Genomic DNA, 23,125 nt, shown 5'->3' on the forward strand with positions numbered 1-23,125 from the left:
CTCCATCATTCTTAATTTGAAGAAGATTGGAACCACCAAGACTCTTTCTAGAGCTGGCTGCCCGGCCAAACTGAGCATTCGAGGGAGAAGGGCCTTGGTCAGGAAGGTGACCAAGAACCCGATGGTCACTCTGACAGAGCTCCAGAGATCCTCTGTGGAGATGGGAGAACCTTCCAGAAGGACAACCATCTCTGCAGCTCTCAGGGCTTTATGGTAGAGTGGCCAGATGGAAGCCACTCCTCAGTAAAAGGCACATAAGTGTTGTAGGTTATTGTTCTGATGAAAGGTGAATGTCTGTTGGAACAGACTGAACCAGGTTTTCGTCTAGGATTTTGCCTGTGCTTAGCTCTATTCTATTTATTTTCATTCTAAAAAACAACTTCCTAGTCCTTGCCAATGACACGCATACCCACAATATGATGAAGCCACCACCATGCTTGGAAATATGAGAAGTGGTGCTTCGTGTTGTGTTGTTGGATTTGCCCCAAACATAACACTTTGTATTCAGGACATAAAGTTAATTTCTTTTACTTTTTTTCTGTTTTCAGTTTTCCATCCTCATTTCTCCAATCACAGCCATTAAACTCAACTGTTTTAAAGTCACAATTGGCTACGGTGAAATCGCTGAGTGGTTTCTATTTTCTTGGGCAACTGAGTTAGGAAGGACGCCTATATCTTTGTAGTGACCGGGTGTATTGCTACACCATCCAAAGTGTAATCAATAACTTCCCCCTGCTCAAAGGGATATTCAATGTCTTATATATTTTTTACACATCTACCAGTAGGTGCCCTTCTTTGCGAGGCACTGGAAAACCTCCCTGGTATTTGTGGTTGAATCTGTGTTTGAAATTCACTACCTCGAATGCGGAACCTTACAGATAATTGTAGGTGTGGGGTACAGAGATGAGGTAGTCATTCAAAAATCATGTTAAACACCATTATTGCACATAGAGAGTCCATGCAAATTATTATGTGACTTGTTAAGCACATTTTTACTCCTTTACTTTTTTTTAGGCTTGCTATAAAGGGGTTGAATACTTGACTCAAAACATTTCAGCTTTTAATTTTTTTTTTTTTTTTAAATGTCCATGACATGATGGGCTATTGTGTGTAGGCCAGTGACACAAAATCCCAATTGAATCCAGGCTGTAACAACATAATGTGGGGAAACATCAAGGGGTCTGAATACTTTCCGAATGGACTGTATTCATAACCAGCAGTCTATGGTCTAGCTAGCGGTATACTCACCACCACTGGGGACCAACAAACTCCAACCACCTATTCCTCATGATGGGGTCCTTTGGCTGGGCATGCAAAGCATCAGCTGTGCATCTGCTGGAAGCATTACATGGTCAGTTCGTATTGGGCTTTTCAGTCTCAAATGGCCATGATCCCCATTCAATGAAGGGAATCGAAGTGGGCAGAGGGGCGATTTGCACTTGGAGAATGGCAAAAGTAGGCATGATTTGTTGACATAATTGTAATCCAAACCCAACCTTCATTTACTTGTGACGCACTGAAGTTCAAATTCCATTTTAAAACGAGACTGAGGCGGCAGGGTAGCCTAGTGGTGAGAGTGTTGGACTAGTAACCGAAAGGTTGCAAGAGCTGACCAGGTAAAAATCTGTCGTTCTGCCCCTGAACAAGGCAGTTAACCCACTGTTCCTAGGCCGTCATTGAAAATAAGATTTTGTTCTTAACTGACTTGCCTAGTTAAATAAAGGTAAAATAAAAAAAGACCATAATTATCCTATTTACAATTTGTAGTCAATTGTGACACTAGACTAAATGTGTCTGACTTATATCGACGCCACAGGCTGTTTTCAAAGGAATTTTTTTTTAGGGGAAGTTGCTCTTTAAAGCCCATCCAATGCTCTGTTCCTTATTCTAACCCCATATCTGTTCATGTTCCCACAGAAGAGATTTCCAACCCAGGTTCAGACAGTGAGCACAGTTTCACAGCATCAGGAAACCATAAACAACACAGAGGAACTCAAGACAGAAATATCACCACTGCATGGCCTGCTTCACTAGTTTCTATGAGCCAGAGGAGTTGAGAAGGCACACTTGTAGGCCCCAACCCTGCTCAGACTGTAGAGACAGTTTTATTTGTCCAATTTACCTTAAATCACCCAACAGACTCTCAAAAGAAAGAAAACATACCCCTGTGGTCAATGGGGGAATAGCAAACTAAAGATGCACCAAGTAACTCAAATGGAACGAGTTGAACTACTGCTCTTTTTGTGGGAAGAGTTGTCCCTCTTTTACAGACCTTAAATAGATACCAGCTGAGCATCACAGGAAAGAAGCCTTTCCACTGCTCAGTGTGGGAAGGGTTTCTGTTGGTCATAAAATATGAAGACACACTGGTTAAAGTATCACAGGTCTGACACTGGACTGTTGCTTTAGAAGAAAGTCTACTTCAAACCACAGAAGTAAAACATGCAAACACATGTTATTATGTAAATATCATTTACCAAACGCAACTGTTATGTGATAATAGAGCAGGGGTTCTTGCGTTAACATGAACACTACTTGTCATCAGTACTCAGTATATATCGTCTGTCGGATCAATTTACCAGGTGTGTCTTAACTTCTGCTCTGCTACTAAACTACACACCGCTATCACACACCACGTTTCCCCATTTGAAAGCAGAGCTAATTCTCAGCCCTTTTGGCTCCAGACAGGCAGCCATAGTCAGATCTATTTTCCTCCCTATCAGGCCAAATACACTGGAAATAGGCAAATCAGGACGTGAGTTCTAGAGCTCTCCATTGTGAATGCAAGTGTTCTTTCATTTCTCTTGCATATCATGCCCAGAGACACAAATGGATCTCAGCACTAGATATACTTTTTAATGTCTACTCATTTGACCAAATTCAATGGAGAGTTGACAGTTAATTTGCCGTCTCATCAACTTTCTCAAGCAGTTACCCTTCCAAAAACCTGATCGATTGCACTTGTCAATACAAGAATATACTGTAATTCTTACAATAGACAGATTGGGCACGTTACAGATAGGGTTGTAAATACAGTATCCACCACATTATTGCTCATTCAGAGATGTGGTTGTTTTGTTTCTGACTGACTGCATAATCTCCCACATTTTTGATGGATGGTGTTTGACTGCTGTCACAAGCCAGCAGCAAAGCCCCTACGCACTGGGGAGGGAGGGGGCGAGGCAAAGGGTCTAACTAACCACCATCTGTTGACTGACTGGTCCATCTCCAGACCCACCCAGTCAAAACCCCATTCATCACATGCCCATCCTGGTCACTGCTGGGACACACCACACACATCGTCATTGGTAAAAATCAATCAACCGCCCTGAAGTGAAATTATGAATTCTGTTGGGGCAGGGAACCAAGGCATCAATCCCGGGCCACCTCATGCCTGTAGCCAGATGGAGGGAGGACAATAGGCAAATTATTAAATCAAATCAAATATATTTATAAAGCCCTTTACACCAGCAGATGTCACAAAGTGCTTTTGCAGAAACCCAGCCTAAAACCCCAAACATCAAGTAATGTAGATGTAAAAGCACGGTGGCTAGGAAAAACTCCGGCCAGTCCTCTTCTGGCTGTGCCGGGTGGAGATTATAAGAGTACATGGCCAGATCGTTCTTCAAGGTGTTCAAACGTTCATAGATAACCAGCAAGGTCAAATAATAATCACAGTGGTTGTAGAGGGTGCAGCAGGTCAACACCTCAGGAGTAAATGTCAGTTGGATTTTCATAGCCGAGCATTCAAAGGTCGAGACAGCCAGTGCGGTAGAGAGAGAGAGAGAGAAAGAGGGGGAGAGAGAGAGAGAAAGAAAGGGGAGAGAGAGCGAAAGAGGGGGAGAGAGAGAGGGTTGAAAACAGCAGGTCCGGGACAAGGTAGAACATCTGACAAGGTAGAACGTCTGACAAGGTAGAACGTCTGACAAGGTAGAACGTCTGACAACGTAGCATGTTCGATTACAGGTTGACAAGTTGAAGTGGTCAAGCAATGTTTATAGATGGGTGTTCAGTGACATTCCACTATTAGTGCACACTAGGATTAAGTAGTTAAATTAGAATATGATAGTAAATTATGTTTTGATGCACTTGTTTTGACTTCAAAATAAATGTCCAAAATTAATTTCGAATTATATGATTTGCTAGAGACAAAAAATATGTAGTCAAGCACCATAATGTAGTTAAGCACCATAATGTAGTCAAGCACCCTAATGTAGTCAAGCACCCTAATGTAGTCAAGCACCCTAATGTAGTCAAGCACCCTAATGTAGTCAAGCACCGTAATGCAGTCAAGCACCATAATGTAGTCAAGAACCTAATGCAGTCAAGCACCGTAATGTAGTCAAGCACCATAATGTAGTTAAGCACGGTAATGCAGTTAATTACTGTAATGTAGTCAAGCACCGTAATGCAGACAAGCACCATAATGTTGTCAAGCACTATAACGTTGTCAAGAACTATAATGTTGTCAAGCACTATAATGTTGTCAAGAACTATAATATTGTCAAGAACTATAATGTTGTCAAGAACTATAATGTTGTCAAGAACTATAATGTTGTCAAGAACGATAATTTTGTCAAGAACGATAATTTTGTCAAGAACTATAATGTTGTCAAGAACTATAATGTTGTCAAGAACGATAATGTTGTCAAGAACTATAATGTTGTCAAGAACGATAATGTTGTCAAGAACGATAATGTTGTCAAGAACGATAATGTTGTCAAGAACGATAATGTTGTCAAGAACGATAATGTTGTCAAGAACTATAATGTTGTCAAGAACTATGATGTCAGAAGGTGAATTCACCAATTTGTAAGTCGCTCTGGATAAGAGCGTCTGCTAAATGACTTAAATGTAAATGATATACTTACCCTGCATTATCACTTCAACTCTGGGTAACATGTAATAATTCCTTTAGTATCAGGTAAAAACTCGATGTCTAACAAATGATGGTACATGGTACTTCATATGTTAGTACCACTGCTGCAAACAAAACATCCACACACCAATGCTAACGATGCTAGCTAACTTTGTTAGCTTGCTCTATCTGTGCTGCCCCTTTTATAGAGTTTAACTATTTAATTCTGTAGCGTTTTGGTAGTGGCAGAAGGGAATAAGTATCAATACTATATAATTTTCAGCTGCCTTATATGTTTTTGATGTATTGGAAAGCCGTTGAGTTGCTGGCTACATATCTACAGTATCTAACTGACGGCAGCACAAATATAACGCCACTTCCGTTTTTAGAAACGCGGGCGGAAGTTTACGTTTCTGCTTCTTTTCGTCGCGTGTCCTTACTCAGCCAAGCAACTGACAACAAGGGATATTTTTAAAGGTGAGTTTATGATCTGTTGAATTATTCATGAGCGTGAATATAGTCTGGCTTCCATTATCAATCGTCAGTTAAAACCTCATTGGAAGATTAACCGCTACTGAAGGACAACAACCTATCTACTGTTAGCTAGCCAACGTTAGCTTGTTTTGTTTACTAGCAGTGATGAAGAGGAGCAACAGTCCTGAACTATTTTCCACCACGTAAGGTTTAGCGATAATTTACTTCTGGGTAACCGAGATTAGCTAGAAGTCGACATTACATTTTTTTCTCATCACTTCAATAGCCCCAATGTAGACCCACCCAAATTAGTTAGTACTACCTATACTACTTACAGTAGCTACGATTTCAAAAATAAAAGGACTATGTGGACTGTATAGGCTAGTTCCGGGGTGTTGCAGCATCGGTCAGAACACATTTAGGAGATGGAGGTTAATAATCCACGTTGAGGATATTTATAATAAACACAGTTGCATATGGCGGGAGGGTTTGGGGCTTGTAAGGCCGATAGCACGGTAAAGTAGGAAGTGGCGGTCTAGAAGAGAGACCTAGAGAAACGCATTAGGAACACATCAACAAAGGTGCATAAATCATGAAGTAATGCCATATGACTGGCTTAACATATAGTTACACATGTATGAGACTGCCAGGACTAAACATGACAAAGGAGGGCATTAGCATATCAAGCAGGTCATGGTTATGCAAAGGGACATACCATAAGCAATAGCTACAGTGCCTTTAGAAAGTATTCCTACCCATACGAATGTCAAGTAATAAGGGCTAAATTGAGGATTATGGTTATTTGATTTAGCTGAACCCACTGTGTTAGTGCTGGTATGGAACAAGAGCCTGCACACCATGTGGATTGGCTGTCCAGAACAGGTGTTGCAGGCCTCTGATACAGGGCCTTCAGAAAGTATGCATACCCCTTGACTTATTCCAGATTTTGTTGTTACAGCCTGAATTCAAAATGGATTACAGATGTCTCTCACTCATCTACACACAATATCCGATACAAGTTTAAACATGTTTTTAGAAGAAGTTAGCGAATTTATTGAAAATTAAATACAGAAATGTATCATTTACATAAGAATTAACACCCCTGATTCAATACATATTATAGTCATCTTTGGCAGTGATTAGAGCTGTGAGTTTTTCTGGGTAAGAGCGTTGCACACCTGGATTGTACAATAGTTGCAAACTTCAAGCTCTGACAAGTTAGTTGTTGATCATTGCTAGACAGCCATTTTCAAGTATTGCCATATTTGTCAAACTGATTTAAGTCAAAACTAACTAGGAACATTCAATGTCATCTTAGTATGCAATTCCAGTGTATATTTGACCTTGTGTTGTAGGTTATTGTCCTGATGAAAGGTGAATGTCTGTTGGAACAGACTGAACCAGGTTTTTGTCCAGGATTTTGCCTGTGCTTAGCTCTCTTCCAACTATTTTCATTCTAAAAACTCCCTAGTCCTTGCCGATGACACGCAGAGCCACAACATGATGAAGCCGCCACCACCATGCTTGGAAATATGAGGAGTGGTACTCAGTGTTGTAATGTTGGATTTGCCCCAAACATAACGCTTTGTATTCAGGACATAAAGTTAATTTCTTTGTTACATTTTTTTCAGTTTTACTTCAGTATTTTATTGCAAACAGGATGCATGTTTTTGAATATTTTTTAATCTGTACAAGCTTTCTTTTCACTCTTTCATTAGGTTAGTATTGTAGAGTAACTACAATGTATTAAACTCCTTTAATTGTTTTAGTCATCATTGGCCATGGAGAAATCGCTGAGTGGTTTCTTTTCTCTCCGGCAACTGAGTTAGGAAGGACGCCTGTATCTTTGTAGTGACTGAGTGTACGCTATCCAAAGTGTAATCAATAACTTCTCCCTGCTCAAAGGGATATTCAATGTCTGTTATATATTTATTTTTGACACATCTACCAATAGGTGCCCTTCTTTGCGAGGCACTAGAAAATCTCCCATATTTGTGGTTGAATCTGTGTTTGAAATTCACTGCTCAACCTCACAGATTATTGTATGTATACAGAGATGAGGTAGTCATTCAATAATCATGTTAAACACCATTATTGCACACAGAGAGAGTCCATGCAAATCAATGTGACTTGTTAAGCACATTTTTACTTTACTTTTTTTTAAAGACTTGCTGTAAAGGGGTTGAATACTTATTGGCTCAAGACATTTCAGATTTTATTTTTTTATGATTTAAAAATGTCAACATAATTCCACTTTGACATTATGTGCTATTGTGTGTAGGCCAGTGACACAAAATCTCAATTGAATCCAGGCTGTAACAACAAAATGTGGGGAAACATCATTGGATGTGAATACTTTCTGAAGGCTCTGTACATGCTTAATAGTTACTATAGCGACAGGGCAGCAATACCGATTCTTAATACTTCTACACCGTAATATAGGGCTGGGCGATATGACGATATATAGCGTGTGACGATAGAAACACGTCTTTATTTCCTTGTCGCAAATTACACTTGACGGCAATATTTTTCGTCAATCGCACCACGCTTTGTGTGCGGTGTGGAAGGAAATTGGCAACACAAACAAACCTGGAGGAGAGTGAACGTGACACGGAGCCCGCCCTCTGCGAAATATGCCGCAGGCTGGTCCCAACAACAGGCTCAAGCACCACTAACCTCTACCACCTACTCAAGAATCATGTGAAACAGTACGGAGTCTACGGATGAGACCCCAAAAAGTACCGTCGAGTGCTCAAAACAAACCCCCGACTCAGACGTTGCAAGAGGCTTTTGCCCGCAGCACTCCATATGGCAAAGAACCACGAAGATGGAAGGAGATAACAGCTGCAGTTACAACTTACATCTGTAAAGACATGGCCCCAATTTACACGTCGAGAAACGGGGGTTTCATCAGTGGTGTTAACACTCGACCCAAGGTACCAAATGCAAATTGATATGTGACACGTATTAATGCCAAAATAACGTGTAAAACAGGCAAGCACCCCACCTTTCTGATTGGCTCCTGTCTGAGTGGACTGATCCATTGTGAAGGCCGTGGGGATGGTCCAGTCCATCAGTCTAAGACGTGCTACTGTAATTGTGTTATATTGTCAGAACCAACACCAATAAAACATTGGTTTAATAACATGCACGTTCTCTCACATTGGATAGTGGTCACTGTCCACGGGTCTGAAACACATCAGTGCGATGTTGAATTGGTCCCTTTTCCTAGACCATGTTGCTATGTGCATAATAGCAAAGTTATCCAGCATATAGGTGTTGAGAACGATGAGGTGGAGTTCGGAGACAGGTAGCCTAGTGGTTAGAGCATTGTGCCAGTAACCGAAAGGTTGCGAGATCAAATCCCCGAGCTGACAAGGTAAACATCTGTCATTCTGAACAAGGCCGTTAACCCACTGTTCCTAGGCCATCATTGTAAATAAGAATTTGTTCTTAACCGACTTGCCTAGTTAAATAAAAGTAAAATAAATCATCCATATATCTCCAGAAATAAGACAGATCCTGCTTCTGTTGCCTGTCTGAGTGTTTGTTTAAAAGCCTACTGATTCCGTGAGCACCAAGCCTCACACAACCACACGTCGGATAAGCTATTTCACAAATTTGGCTGTTTTTAATCTTTGCTGTGCTAAAGGCTTTACACTTTCTTTCGTTAGACCAGATCGATTGTTTTTACACTGGTCCAAATTGTCTGGGAAATTATATAATAAACCCCCCCCATATCCTTCTTATTGTTATTCTTATGATCATTATAATAAATTATGACTTATAAGTATAATTATCATTAGTAGGCTTAGTATAGCACCATCGATCTGTAGACCTAAGAGCGCATCCTTAGTCTTAATACCGTCATTTACTAAGGCCTATATTTCAATACTTCTATGTAGGCTACTGTGTCAATCATTTATTCATTCATGTCATCACACGAGTCATTCCTGATTTAGAAATGCAATCAAGCATTTCTGTTTTAAAATAACAAAGCGACCATTGAATAATTAGCCTTAAAGCATGTAAACCGTTCCATTTCGGAAATTGCTTTCACAAATTAATGCAACGTTTTTTTAGTCTGTGCTGTAATAAAGGCTTTACAACAACAACAAAAAAACGTGACAACAGACACTCTGGTATGCTTATCATTTGTTTGGTGTTGTTTATGTTGTTCCAAACGGTCAGAAAAAAGTATATTGTAATCTATCAGCACCTGTTTGGCACAATATAATATGCACTCAGTGCTGGCTACTTACCTTATTTTTTATAGATCTCCAGTATTTTCCACAACTAGTCACATTTATTCCACATAATCTGACTTCCCCTTTACCCCCTGAGTAACCTGTAAACAATTCCCCCGTTTCGAGTTAAAAAGTTGTCACATCCTCTGCATCCATTTTGCTGTCAAATGTTGCTGTCACGGTATTTGTTATAATCAATGTATTATTGTGATTTTGATATGCTTTAGGTCAGCCCCTATTGCTTACATGCGTGAGATGCTTACAGGTTGAGGGAATAAGGAAGGTTTTTGCTAAACAAATGAAGGATTTTGTTAACAACTTTTCAGTCAGAAATGGCTGTAATTATGTTGCAGCTTCAGCAATACGGATGAGGCGATAAACACTGATGTTCTGTGGTGGTCGCTGCAGCAGGGAGGAGAGAGAGAGACAGGGTGATGATAAGCACCCAATTTATTTTTAATAGAGCTCTACAACTGGCAGTCCGGTAGGAGTGCCATGATCATTTACAACACTTTTGAGTGAACAAAAATAAAAATGCAACATGTAATGTGTTGGTCCCATTTTTCATGAGCTGAAAGAAGATCCCAGAAATGTTCCATATGCATACACAGCTTATTTCTCTGAAATGTTGTGCACAAAGTAGTTTACATCCCTTATAGTGAGCATCTGTAATTTACCAGAATAACCCATCCACCTGACAGGTGTGGCATATCAAGAAGCTGATTAATTACACAGGTGCACCTTGTGCTGGAAACAATAAAAGGCCACTCTAAAATGTGCAGTTTTGTCATACACCACTATGCCACAGATGTCTCAGGTTTTGAGGGAGGGTACAAATGGCATACTGACTGCAGAAATGTCCAACAGAGCTGTTGCCAGATAATTCATGTTAATTTCTCTACCATAAGCCACCTCAAGTTGTTTTGGAGAATTTGGTAGTACATCCAACCAGCAGACCAGGTGTAACCACGCCAACCCAGACCTCCACATCACTGACACCTTCACCTGCGGGATCATCTTGAGAAGGGGGGTGCTGATGTGTATTTCTGTCTGTAATAAAGCCCTTTTGTGGGGAAAACTCATTCTGATTGGCTAGGCCTGACTTGGAAATTGTTGAATGTTGTGTTTTTATATTTTTGTTCAGTATAGTTTCAGCTAGCTATGTGCAACTCACCCTCCACTGTATCTGCCTCTTATGACTATGCCACCTGCAGATCCACCTACCTTCTAGCCTGCCATGGCTGAGCCCAAGTCCACAGAGTCCCCAGGTTCTGGCTGTTGTGTTCCATCACAGAGAAGCTCACAGCAGGGTCCAGAGATGGTGTCAGTGAAGCTGGAAGACTGCAGTCAAACACTGGAACTCAATGTGATTGTCAAAGAGGAAGAAGAGGAGACAGAAATCCAAGAAGAGGTGGAGGAGAGAGCTGTCAAAGAAGAAGTGGAGGAAAGAGCAGTCAAAGAAGAAGAAGTGGAGGAAAGAGCAGTCAAAGAAGAAGAAGAGGAGGAAAGAGCAGTCAAAGAAGAGGAGGAGGAAAGAGCAGTCAAAGAAGAAGAAGAGGAGGAGGAAAGAGCAGTCAAAGAAGAGGAGAACAGGGAAGTGTCTGCTCCAGATCTAGAGGAAGAGGAGGAAGTAGATAGTATCACTGACTCAGGTATGTTCAGGTGTGGAGTACGGAGAGAAGTTGGTGCCTTGGCGCCCACTGGGGATTCCAAAACCCTATTATAGTGCTTCTACTTGTATCAACAAGTATTTTAAAGCCCCCTTCAATGCTTTGTTTCTGATTTTAAAGGTCTTTTCACACCAACTGCGTTACATATTCTGGAAAAATATGGATTCTGATTTTTGGACACACAAAAACATCAGAGTTGGGGTCAATTCAGGAATCACACTGAAATTCCAGTTCTCTTCAATGAGGAAATGTTGGAATTGGAATTAGAATTTGGTTTACTTTCTGAATTGAAACAGAATTGGCCCCAACCCTGAAAACCATTCACAAGTCTAATGCTTTTTTCCCCCACACTTTAAATATTTGTTCAACATCAAACGCTGCTGCAGAGAGGAAGGACTGTGTAATGAGATAAATAATATTGTAGTGGGGCAATTCCACCATAACAGAATTGTCCTGAGACTTTGTACTTAATATATGCCTAACAAAAACCATTGATTTTCAAGCGTTAACAAACCATACAATTCTATGCACAATGACTACTTTTAACAATTTCCTCTGAATATTTTTTACAAAAAATTAATTTACTGGAAGAACTGTGCAGATGCAAAGTTTGGAAACAGTTTGTGTCCATGTTTTCCCAAAACGCTTAAATATCTGCTCTGAATTTAGATTCAACAATATCTGTAGAAATCATGGGATCTCAGCTATGACATGACACGTTGTCTTTGGATAAAAATCTCTTTTGGTTATTGAAGTGGATTTACACCCGGTAACGGAATTGTGGTAACGGATTTATCATGGATTCCTGATCTGTACTACACAGAAATGGAGATCATTTGGATATGAATGTCATTCTCTTCATGGTGCTGTACCCTAAATAGGTATATAAAAGGTATAACTATGCAATATCCTACTTTGGGCATGATTCTACACTGGCTAGCTCTTTTATTGAGCTCTGCCTCCAAACGACCAAATTAGGTCGTTCCGGTCTGGACCAAATCTGAACGAATCATAAACGTCTACTGTACTTAACTCTATTGTACTGAACTATACTCTACTGTGCTGTCCAAACCTGTGAACCCAATTTGTGTTTTGTGACTACTATGATTATCCATTGTAGCCAATTTACGTTACCGATTTTTCAGAAATGATGTTACTGATTTTGGTAATTTCGAGTTTTAAACACTTTTCTGATATCAATTTTCTTTGAATCATTAAAACAAAAAAATGTAATAAATAGTTCTACCTTTTACTTGTTATTTCTGTGAACTTCCATTATCCTCCTCATGAGGGAGAGAAATGAGACAATATCTTCAAGATATGTGGGTTTCTGGTAACAGAATTACAAGACACAAGGCAATGTTTCTTAAGCTTACGGAAGGGCGAGAAGTTGATCCTAATCTAAATAGAAGTGCTAATATTAGTTGGCGTCTTTACTTCCTTATTGTGTTCTGATGTATTTCTGGTACCGTAAGACTTGTTTTTACCGAAGACCCCTTTACCATCTGTTTGACCAGAAATCTTTGCTTATTTCACATTTTTAGGATGGCAAATGTTTAAAATGTGTATATATGCCTTAATTTCTCAAATATAGACCACTTTTCATTTGACATCTAATTTGACATGCTCCTATGAACTTCACATGTTGGTGCTCATGGGTCCTTTTACATAGAAATGACCTGGTGCTCATGGGTCCTTTTACATAGAAATGACCTGGTGCTCATGGGTCTGAATAAAATATTGACGGATTGCAGAAGGACGATATTTCGCAATTGGTGTGAAAGGCATCATAAACATGACATGCTCGTATTTTTCTTTTTGGTCCGAGTTATTAGGACAAAAAAATGGACTTGGTGAGAAAAAAAAGCCTTAACCCCATATCTGTTCATATTCCCACAGGAGAGAGCTCCAACCCAGGTTCAGACAGTGAGCCCAGTTCCACAGCATCAGGAAACCATAAACAACACAGACGGAGGAACTCAGGACAGAAACATCACCACTGCATGGACTGCTTCACTAGTTTCTATGATCCAGAGGAGTTGAGAAGGCACACTTGTAGGCCCCACCCCTGCTCAGATTGCAGAGGCAGTTTTATTTGTCCAACTCACCTCAAATCAAAACCGACAAAAAAAAGAAAGACACACCCATGTGGTCAATGTGGAAAGAGTTTTCAGACCCCAAGCAAACTAAACATACACCAGCGAACTCACACAGGGGAGAAACCTTTCCATTGCTCTGTTTGTGGGAAGAGTTTCTCTCTTTCACAGAACTTAAATAGACACCAAATAACTCACACAGGAAAGAAGCCTTTCCTCTGCTCTCAGTGTGGGAAGAGTTTCAGTCATTCATCAACTCTGAAGACACACCAGCTAATTCACACAGGAGAGAAGCATCATCACTGCTCTCAGTGTGGGAAGGGTTTCAGTCGGGCAGGAGACCTAACGAGACACCAGTTCACTCACACAGGAAATAAACTTTTCCACTGCTCTCAATGTGGGAATGGTTTCAGTCGAGTAGCAGCCCTGAAGGTACACCAGCAAACTCACACCGGAGAGAAGCCTTACCACTGCTCTGTTTGCGGGATGAGCTTTTCCCTTTTACAGACCCTAAATAGACACCAGCTTACACACACAAGAGAGAAGCCTAATCACTGCTCTGAGTATGAGAAAGGTTTCGGACACTCATCAAATCTAACGACATATCTGTTAAAGTGAGTTCGGCTGCTTTTGTAATGGGAATAGGACCCCCCCCCCCCCAAAATAGGACAGGGGTTCTGACATTAACATCCACACAACTTGTCTCTGGTCATCTGGATCACTGCTCAGCGGTTACCTAACCTATTGTTTTACCACTTCAACCCTGGGTAACATCTTATAAACCTTGAGTATCGTGTAATAAACACTGAATGTTAATAAATGATGGTAATCATGGGTATAATAGGTAGATATTTGTGGAGGTGAAGGAAGAATAGGTGACAACCTTTTAACTTGGGTGTCATGTTATAAACACTGTAGCTATATTATGAAATAAAAATGATAGTGGCAAAAGTAGAGGATTCAAAGTCATGTGTTGGAGTTTGAGTATTGTATAATGAAATAATGCTTGTGGGTCACGTTGACATTATGGGGTATTGTGTGTAGATTGATGAGGAAAATAAATAGTTAAATTCATTTTAGAATCAGGCTGTAACAAAATGTGGAAAAAGTCCAGGGATATGAATACTTTCTGAATGCACTGTAAGGTGGTATTTGGGCTTCATTTTTCAAGATTTGATTTTTAATCACACGATTTTTATAAAAGTTATGCAGTCGAGCATAATGCAACACACTTTGAAAGGCGGTGACCCAAGGATGACTTTACAAAAGTGATCCGCTTGATCTTGCCCAGTGACTGGAGTCAGGAACGTGTGCACGTGCGTGCAATTTGAATGCATTTCAATGAATGGGAATGGAGCTGCTGCATATGGCGGTCGGCAACTCATACCCTGGCGCCTCTCCTGAGGTTTTGATGCAGTTTTAGCACATTTTTTATTTTTATTTTTTGCATGTAACCTCCCAAAATCGTTGGGATAAAACATTAGAAAACAAAAAATAATTGAAAATCTGTGTGTGTATCCTATCTAATCATCTCTCAGTCAAAATTTTTAGAACGCCTAGTCATTCCTGGGGTTTTGATTTTTTTTAAACTATTTTCTACATTGCAGAATAATAGCAAAGACATCAACACAATGAAATAACACATGGAATCATGTAGTAACAAAAAAAAGTGTTAAACTGAGGGGCTCCTGAGTGGCGCAGCGGTCTAAGGCACTGCATCGCAGGCGTCACTACAGTCCCTGGTTCAAATCCAGGCTGAATCACATCCGGCCGTGATTGGGAGTACCATAGAGCGGAGCACATTTTGGCCCAGCGTCATTCATTTTTCTCCGGGTCGGGTAATTTGATTTTTTTTAAAGAATTTGTTCTTAATAACTGACTTGCCTAGTTAAATAAATTAACAAATCAAAATATATTTTATATTTGAGATTCTTCAAAATAGCCACTCTTTGCCTTGATGACAACTTTGCACACTCTTGGTTTTCTTTCAACCAGCTTCATGAGCTAGTCAAAGGTCAGTCATTCTGTAAAATTTCAAAAACTTTGAAAGTTTCTTAAAGTGCAGTCGCAAAAACCATCAAACTGGCTCTCATGACCCAACGCACCTCCAGGCTGTGTAAGGGCTATTTGACCAAGAAGGAGCGTTATGGAGTGCTGCATCAGATGACCTGGCCTCCACAATCACCCGACCTCAACCCAATTGAGATGGTTTGGGGTGAGTTGGACCGCAGAGTGAAGGAAAAGCAGGCAACAAGTGCTCAGCAAATGTGGGAACTCCAAGATTGTTGGAAAAGCATTACTCTTGTAGCTGATTGAGATAATGCTAAGAGTGTGCAAGCTGTCATCAAGGCAAAGGGTGGCTACTTCACAGAATCTAAAATATATTTGGATTTAGTTAACATGTTTGGGTTACTTCCTGAATGAGATAATGTTATTTCATATATTATAAGTCTTCTGTCATCAAGGCAAAGGGTTGGCCTTCACAGAATCTAAAATATATTTGGATTTAAAACAGGTTTTTCTTACTTCCTAATTTTATGTTATTTCAGATTATAGTCTTCACGATTACGTCCAATTTACTGGGCATCAATAGTTTATTGTTGTGAACATTTTGCCATTCAGGACTTTAAAAAAGGTTTTTTTTTTCATAACTTTTTATTTCCAGATTATCAAAGGGTATTCATTACTGGAGGCATCAAAACAGGCTTTACTTGTTAGCTTAACATTTTGCCACTTTCAAACTCAACACCAAAACAGGCTAATTCTGTGGCAATGAAAATTGAGGCTTTGGCCATTGATGATGTGATGTATGATTACTGTGATTCGTTGATCAAAAAAATAACTTGGAGACGGCGTCTAAAAATTGCCGAGCGTTTTTTCAACTTAAATAATCAAACCAATCAGGTGGTTTTGTGGAGACAGACATCTTCCTGGACGACCATTGATGATTGTGATGCATGATTAAGTGTGATATCAGCTGAGCAAAATAACTGGAGACGGCAGAAATTGGATGATTATTAGTTTTAATATCTTAAATTTAGTGATCAAAAAATCACATCCTCTTCTCCGTGGAGACTTTCTTCCTGATCATTACACAGGTGCACCTTGTGCTGATGACAATAAACTGGCCACTAAAATGATCCAGTTACATCACACAACGGACATTGGATCATTTTAGATGTTTGACATCTTCGGGTGTGAGTGATGGGGGAAAAAAATCTAACAATCGGGGGTTCTCCGTAGTCTTTTCCAGCATGAGCATTACACAGGTGCACCTTGTGCTGATGACAATAAAAGGCCACTAAAATGTGCAGTTACATCACACAACGGCACAGATGTCTCAAGTTTTTAGGATAGCGTGCAATTGACATGCTGACTGCAGGAATGTCCATCAGAGCTGTTGCCAGAGAAGCCACTTCCAACTCGTTTTAGTGAATTTGACAGTACGTCCATCCGCCCTCAAAACCGCAGACCATGTGTAATCACACCAGTCCAGGACCTCCACATCCGGCATCTTCACCTGTGGCATGGTCTGAGAACAGCCACCCTGACAGCTGATGAAACTTTGGGTTAGAAATGGTCTTAGGGAAGCTCATAGGCTTGTCGTCTTCACCAGGGTCTTGACCTGAACTGCAATTCGGTGTCATACAGACTTCAGTGGGAAAATGGTCACCTTCGACTGGCACACTGGCATGGATATATATATCCCATTTAGCTGTCCAAAGAACAAGTGTGATCTTTTTTTTACATATGGATGGTCCCAATCCCCAGTCCCGTTTCAGCTGTACCGGGCAGATAGATGGCAGACAACATGTATGGCGTCATGTGGGTGAGTGGTTTGCTGATGTCAATGTTGTGAACAGAGTGCCCCATGGTGGCGTTATGGTATTGGCAGGCATAAGCTACAGACAACATAGCCATCGCTAAAATGCAATTGTGTATTTGAATGCACAGAGATCCCGTGGCCCATTGTCATGCCATTCATTCGTCGCCATCACCTCATGTTTAATCATGATAATGCACGAGCCCATGTCACAAGGATCTGTACAACATTTCCTGGAAGCTGAAAATGCCCCAGTTCGTCCATAGCCTGCATACTCACCAGCCATGTCACCCATCTAATTGATATAAAGAATGAACGGGCTACATTTATCACTCAAACAAAGTGTTATAAGTGAGTGCACCAAAAACCTATTTCCAGGGTGTATATGCATCCTCTTCTCAGTGCCGCCTCTTGCAACATCACGGGTAGGAGAAGGGTATCTGCGAAAGTAATGCTTTGGCGCCAGGTGTGCTCATATTGTTGCTACTTTATAGCTAGCTAACATGCTACTGAACCATGACGCTAGCATTTTGACATGCATATGTTATTAAAAGACAGCAACGTATTCACAAAAAAAATGTTTATAGGCAAATCATTAGTTAGCTAACTTAACTAAATATCACATTAATTGTGCAAAAGTATAGCTAACATTAATTAGCTTCGCGCTAGCCAGTTAGCTATCTAGATAGTCAGTCACTAGCGCTGACAGATTGAAACTGATATCAATAAAATGTGTTTTTTCTCTATCCCATCTAGGCATCAATTAGCGAACACTATTTTAAAGTTTATTAGGAAGTTAGACACTCACCGGACAACTTCGGTAGGAAGCCAGCTAGATAGTTTGGTTTCCATTTTCCAACGGATTCTTCTTCTCCCCCTGACTGGTCGTCAACGGTTACTGGTCTTGGACCTCATGTGTTCACCAGAAATGGCTTCTGGTAAACTATTTGCCACTAGTTGCAATAAATATTATTGTTGCCAAAGGTTTGCTGCAGATTATCCACCAGTGTCAAACATTTGCAAACTTCTGGCACACTATTTAGTTTGCACGAAGATTGCCGCAACAAATACATTTTTGTAAGCGTGACTGGCTAGTTACCAAACAAACATGCAGTGCATATAAATATTTCAAACTCATTATTTTACACTATCTTATCACAGCACTAGCAAAAAAAAAAGTTTTTGCTTGCCACATCAACGTTTATTGGAGGTGCCTGAAAGAGATCCTGTAGGGAAATTGAGTCAGCATGTAGTGCTTCCACTGACAGTTGGTTGGCCTATTTATAGACAACAGTACTCAAGAAGGGCTTCCCCTGGATCGTGTGTGTGTGTGTGTGTGGTCTTTAGGAAACAGACAGTGGATCACGTGTGTGTGTGTAAAAGGAAACTAAATGAAACATCTTTAAATATGTTTACATGACATATCAATCAAATGTATTTTATAAAGCCCTTTTTACATCAGCTGTTGTCTCAAAGTGCAACACTTTACCAGCCTAAAGCCCCAAAGACCAAGCCATGCAGATGTAGAAGCACAGTGGCGAGGTAAAACTCAAATCAATAAAATAAAAACGTCACATACGCTGAATACAACAGACGTTTACCATGAAATGCTTACTTTCTCAACAATGCAGATTTAAAAAGTAAGAAACGATGAGCAAATAAATAAATACTAATAAATAAATAAAATAGTAACACAATAAAATAGTAAAGAGGCTATATACAAGCAGTACTGGTACCGAGTCAATGTGCAGGGGTACGAGATAGTTGAGGTAATTGAGGTACTATGTACATGTAGGTAGGGGTAAAAGTGACTAGGCAATCAGGATAGATAATAAACACAGTAGCAGCAGTATGTGTGAAAGTGTGTGTGAAAAAATAAATAAATATATACTTTTCAAAAAGGGGTTCAATGCAAATAGTTCGAATCGCCATTTGATTAACTGTTCAGCAGTCTTATGGCTTCAGGGTAGAAGCTGTTCAGGAGCCTTTTGGTCCCAGACTTGGGGCTGGAGTCTTTGACACAGCCTGTTACAGAGGTCTTGGATGGCAAGGAGCTCAGCCCCAGTGATGTACTGGACCGTATGCACTACACTCTGTAGCGCCTTGCGGGCGAATGCCAAGTAGTTGCCATACCAAGCGGTGATGCAGCCACTCAAGATGCTCTCAATGGTGTAGCTGTAGAACTTTGAGAGGATCTGAGGGCCCAGCCTCCTGTGTTGGTGTGTTCGAACCATGAAAGGTCATTAGTCATGTGGACACCGAGGATCTTGAAGCTCTCGACCCACTCCATTACAGCCATGTTGATTTGAATGGGGACGTGCTTGGCCCCCCGTTTCCTGTAGTCCGCGATCAGCTCCTTGGTGTCACTGACTTTAAGGGGGAGGTTGTTGTCCTGGCACCACACTGCCAGGTCTCTGACCTTCTCCTTGTAGGCTGTCTCATTGTCATCGGTGATCAGGCCTAACACTGTCGTGTTGTCGGCAAACCTAATGAGGGAGTTGGGAGTCGTGCCCAGTCACGCAGTTGTGGGTGAACGGTGAGTACAGAATGGGACTAAGCACGCACCCCTGATGGGCCCACGTGTTGAGGGTCAGTGTGGCGAATGTGTAGTTTCCTACCCACACCACCTGGGGGAGGCTCGTCAGGAAGTCCACGGCGGTGTTCCAAAATGTATACTTGTGTTCTATTTAGAGCGTAAATGGGGGAAAACTTTTATATCAATGGCAGACTGAAGACCGTTTTGGGGAAAAAATATTCGGAAGTCCTCTGTCACTTTTCAAGTGGGATTCCAAACAAAGGAACGTGAAAAGGCAAGTTATCAGCTGTACTAAGTTTAATCATAAAATCAGAAGTTCTATTTTTTTATCCTGAATTGGTGAACTTGCTAGCTAGCTAATTTCAATTTGTTTTCAGGAACAGATGGCAACTGATGCATTCATTTCACTCCTTGGCATTGCAGTGGTAGGACAAAATAGTGGTGACCGAAGTCAGCGTGCTTGGGAGAGCTGGAAAACAAAGCACGCACGGGAGCATACTTTTCCGTTCCCTTTGATGGGGAAGCTATCCCACAACACCTTGCGACACAGCGAAAATGGGGGAAAAACTTTTATATCAATGGCAGACTGAAGACCGTTTTGGGGAAAAAATATTCCTGAGGAATAAGGAATAACTTTATAAGTATTACGTTTATTTATTCACCAAATTACATTTTCATATGAATTTTGTATTCAAATGTTAAGTCATTGCTGTTTACCAGCCCCGGACAATGACCCTAAGCACACAGCCAAGAAGATATCTTGTCAGATGTCCTTGATGGCTAGCCATAGCCGGACATGAACCCGATCAAACATCTATGGACAGGCAATCTCATCCTAGTTATCAGCTGTTTAGGGATGAACAACTAAATTAACTAATCATAAAATCAGCAGTGTCGACATTTTTTAATTTTTTTTTATCCTGAATTGGTGAACCTGCTAGCTAGCTAATTTCAATTTGTTTTCAGGAACAGATGGCAACTGATGCATTAATTTGAAGTAGTCTAGGCCTTCAAATCTAGTTGACTTTCCAGCATTGCGCATGTGGTAGGACAAAATAGTGGTGACCGAAGTCAGTGTGCTTATCACATCAGCTACGGCACCAGTCATCCGGAACTGCTGGTGGTCTCTTGCATGGTTCAGTGTTGCTTGCCTCGAAGTGAGCATAGAAGGTACTTAACAGCTCGTCTGGTAAGCTTGCGCCACTGGAAAGCTCGCGACTGGGTTTCCTTTGGTAATCTGTGATAGTTTGCAAGCACTGCCCCATCCTACAACCGTCAGAACCTTCATTAGAGGAATGTGATCAAAGAGGTGGTTGATGAAAAGTGTGACGATCTTGAAGAGGGCTTGTCTGGGAACCAGCCTGAGTCATGTAGCCACTGGACTTCTCCTCCTTCACAATGTGTAGCACCCACGTGGGTGATTCCTCAGCAGCTCTGGGTGCCAGAAAGCTCTCCACACACAGTTCAGATTCAAAATAGCAGTCATCCTCACTATGAGCCCTCTGCCTCAGCACTGCATCACTGTACTGCATCTTCCATTCCTCTCAAGCTTTAAATTATGTTTTCAAAATATCAGGAACCATCAACCAGGGGAAACAGAAAAAGATGGCGCAGGGTCCAGATCAGGGGAGATCGATCTTCATGGTCAATCTTTGTGTACATTTTTTTTAAAGACAATCATGGTACCAATAATTGTTTCGATGACACCAGATGTCTTTTAGGTTCACTCTTTGTGGTGTGGCTGGCTAGCAAGCAAGATGGCTAATTGTTTTTTCCCCCCGAATGATGTATCTGGACCAATGACTGTATATACAGTACCAGTCAAAAGTTTGGGCACACCTATTCATTCAAGGGTTTTTCTTTATTCTTACTATTTTCTACATTGTAGAATAATAGTGAAGACATCCAAACTATGAAATAACACATGAAATCATGTAGTACCCAAAAAAAGTATATTTTATATTTGAGATTCTTCAAAGTAGCCACCCTTTGTCTTGATGACAGCTTTGAACACTCTTGGCATTCTCTCAACCAGCTTCAACTGGAATGCTTTTCCAAGAGTCTTGAAGAAGTTCCCACATGTGCTGAGCATACATCTTGTAGCAGCATACAATTCAAAGATAAAATCTATATTTCATTCTATGCATAACATTATTCAGTGTTTAAATTAATAAATCTGTCGACTACACCATTTCCCCCATATGAACAGGGCAACGTAAGTATCTTTGCTAACACTCTGCAGGCACCACCAGACTAGCTAGCTATGTAAACAACCCATTATGCGAACCATTGGTGTATTAAAAGGAGCAGAGAGCATGTGACGCAGTGGCAGCAGCAGGAATTTCTCACAGAGGGTGGCTTGGTTGTTGGGTCGTGGTGCTTGCAATAATTCAATAATATATTATTAGACAAGCAGTAAGTCCATACCCGTTTAGGAAAAAAGCATTTAATGTATTTGGTAATGTTACACTTATCCACATTTACCAGAGGGTTCAAATTGCAATGAGTTAGATGCTAGATATCTTTGTCAGCATAGGCCTATCAAACACATAACTGGGGCTTCACAGTTTTATGAGAAGGCTATAAATAGAATCCACAGTGACGGGAGAGGTTGGAATGAAGGCCCAACAGTCAGCCAACACAGACTAGATACATGGTGTCAGAAGGCAGGTTTTGGAGCAGTGAGCAGTTACCCACTCTGTAAGCTAACATTAGTTGCAGGCTAGATGGGAAACAGCTTTAAGTTTTAACATTTTGCATTTTAGCTAACCCTAACCCTTTTCCTAACCTTAACCTAATTCTCCTAACCTGCTGTGTATATTCAAAAAACTCAATTCTGACATAGAGCTGTATACCATCTAGTCCAAACCAAAGAGAAAGGCCCAGGACCATGGAGTGCGAGGGGAAGTTGATTAGACACATTGGTCCCACACTAATGTCACTTCAATGTGATTTGGAACATATTTAGTGTTCAACATGTAAAAATGAAGTGGATTATGAATAGGTTCTGAAAGAGGAAACATTAACTACTTGAGAACGGAAGGTTATCTAGAGAATCACAGTCTGTATGCCACATTAGTGTAGCTATTAGAAAGCTATTGGGATGATTCCTCACAAAACTAGAAGAAGAAAAAAGATTTTGGGATTTTCACATTTAATCCATAGAAGGGTCCTTTGGAGGAAGGATTGTTGACATTTGTATCTTAAAAGCATAACTGAGAAATAAACCATTTATGTTGGAACATTTGTGACCTTTAATGACCCTGTTTATAAATCAGGTATGTGGTTCTCGTTAATGGCTGAACAGAACATGACGAGAGGAGGTGAGTGTGTTGTGCACCGCCATGCAAGTTAATTTGCTGAGTTTCATTTAAATTGTTGTTATATTGGCTAAGATGTGATGGAATAAAGATTTACAAGT

General features: G+C 40.6%; 1 protein-coding gene across 2 annotated transcripts; it reads left to right on the forward strand.

Annotated features, from left to right (window-relative positions):
- The first annotated feature begins 5,252 nt into the window (after positions 1-5,252).
- On the forward strand, positions 5,253-14,310 carry LOC135533133 (zinc finger protein 664-like). Of its 2 annotated transcripts, none has more exons than XM_064960545.1 (3): positions 5,253-5,335; positions 10,794-11,231; positions 13,149-14,310. In XM_064960545.1, exons 2-3 carry the CDS (start codon positions 10,817-10,819, stop codon positions 13,961-13,963), a joined length of 1,230 nt encoding a protein of 409 aa, XP_064816617.1. In that variant the 5' UTR covers positions 5,253-5,335; positions 10,794-10,816; the 3' UTR covers positions 13,964-14,310. The 2 variants fall into 2 exon arrangements, with proteins under 2 accessions (XP_064816617.1, XP_064816625.1); XM_064960553.1 differs by lacking the exon at positions 5,253-5,335 and adding an exon at positions 7,564-8,268.
- The last annotated feature ends 8,815 nt before the right edge of the window (positions 14,311-23,125 follow it).

This window comes from Oncorhynchus masou, chromosome 5, assembly GCF_036934945.1.
Source record: "Oncorhynchus masou masou isolate Uvic2021 chromosome 5, UVic_Omas_1.1, whole genome shotgun sequence".
Lineage (NCBI taxonomy): Eukaryota > Metazoa > Chordata > Actinopteri > Salmoniformes > Salmonidae > Oncorhynchus > Oncorhynchus masou.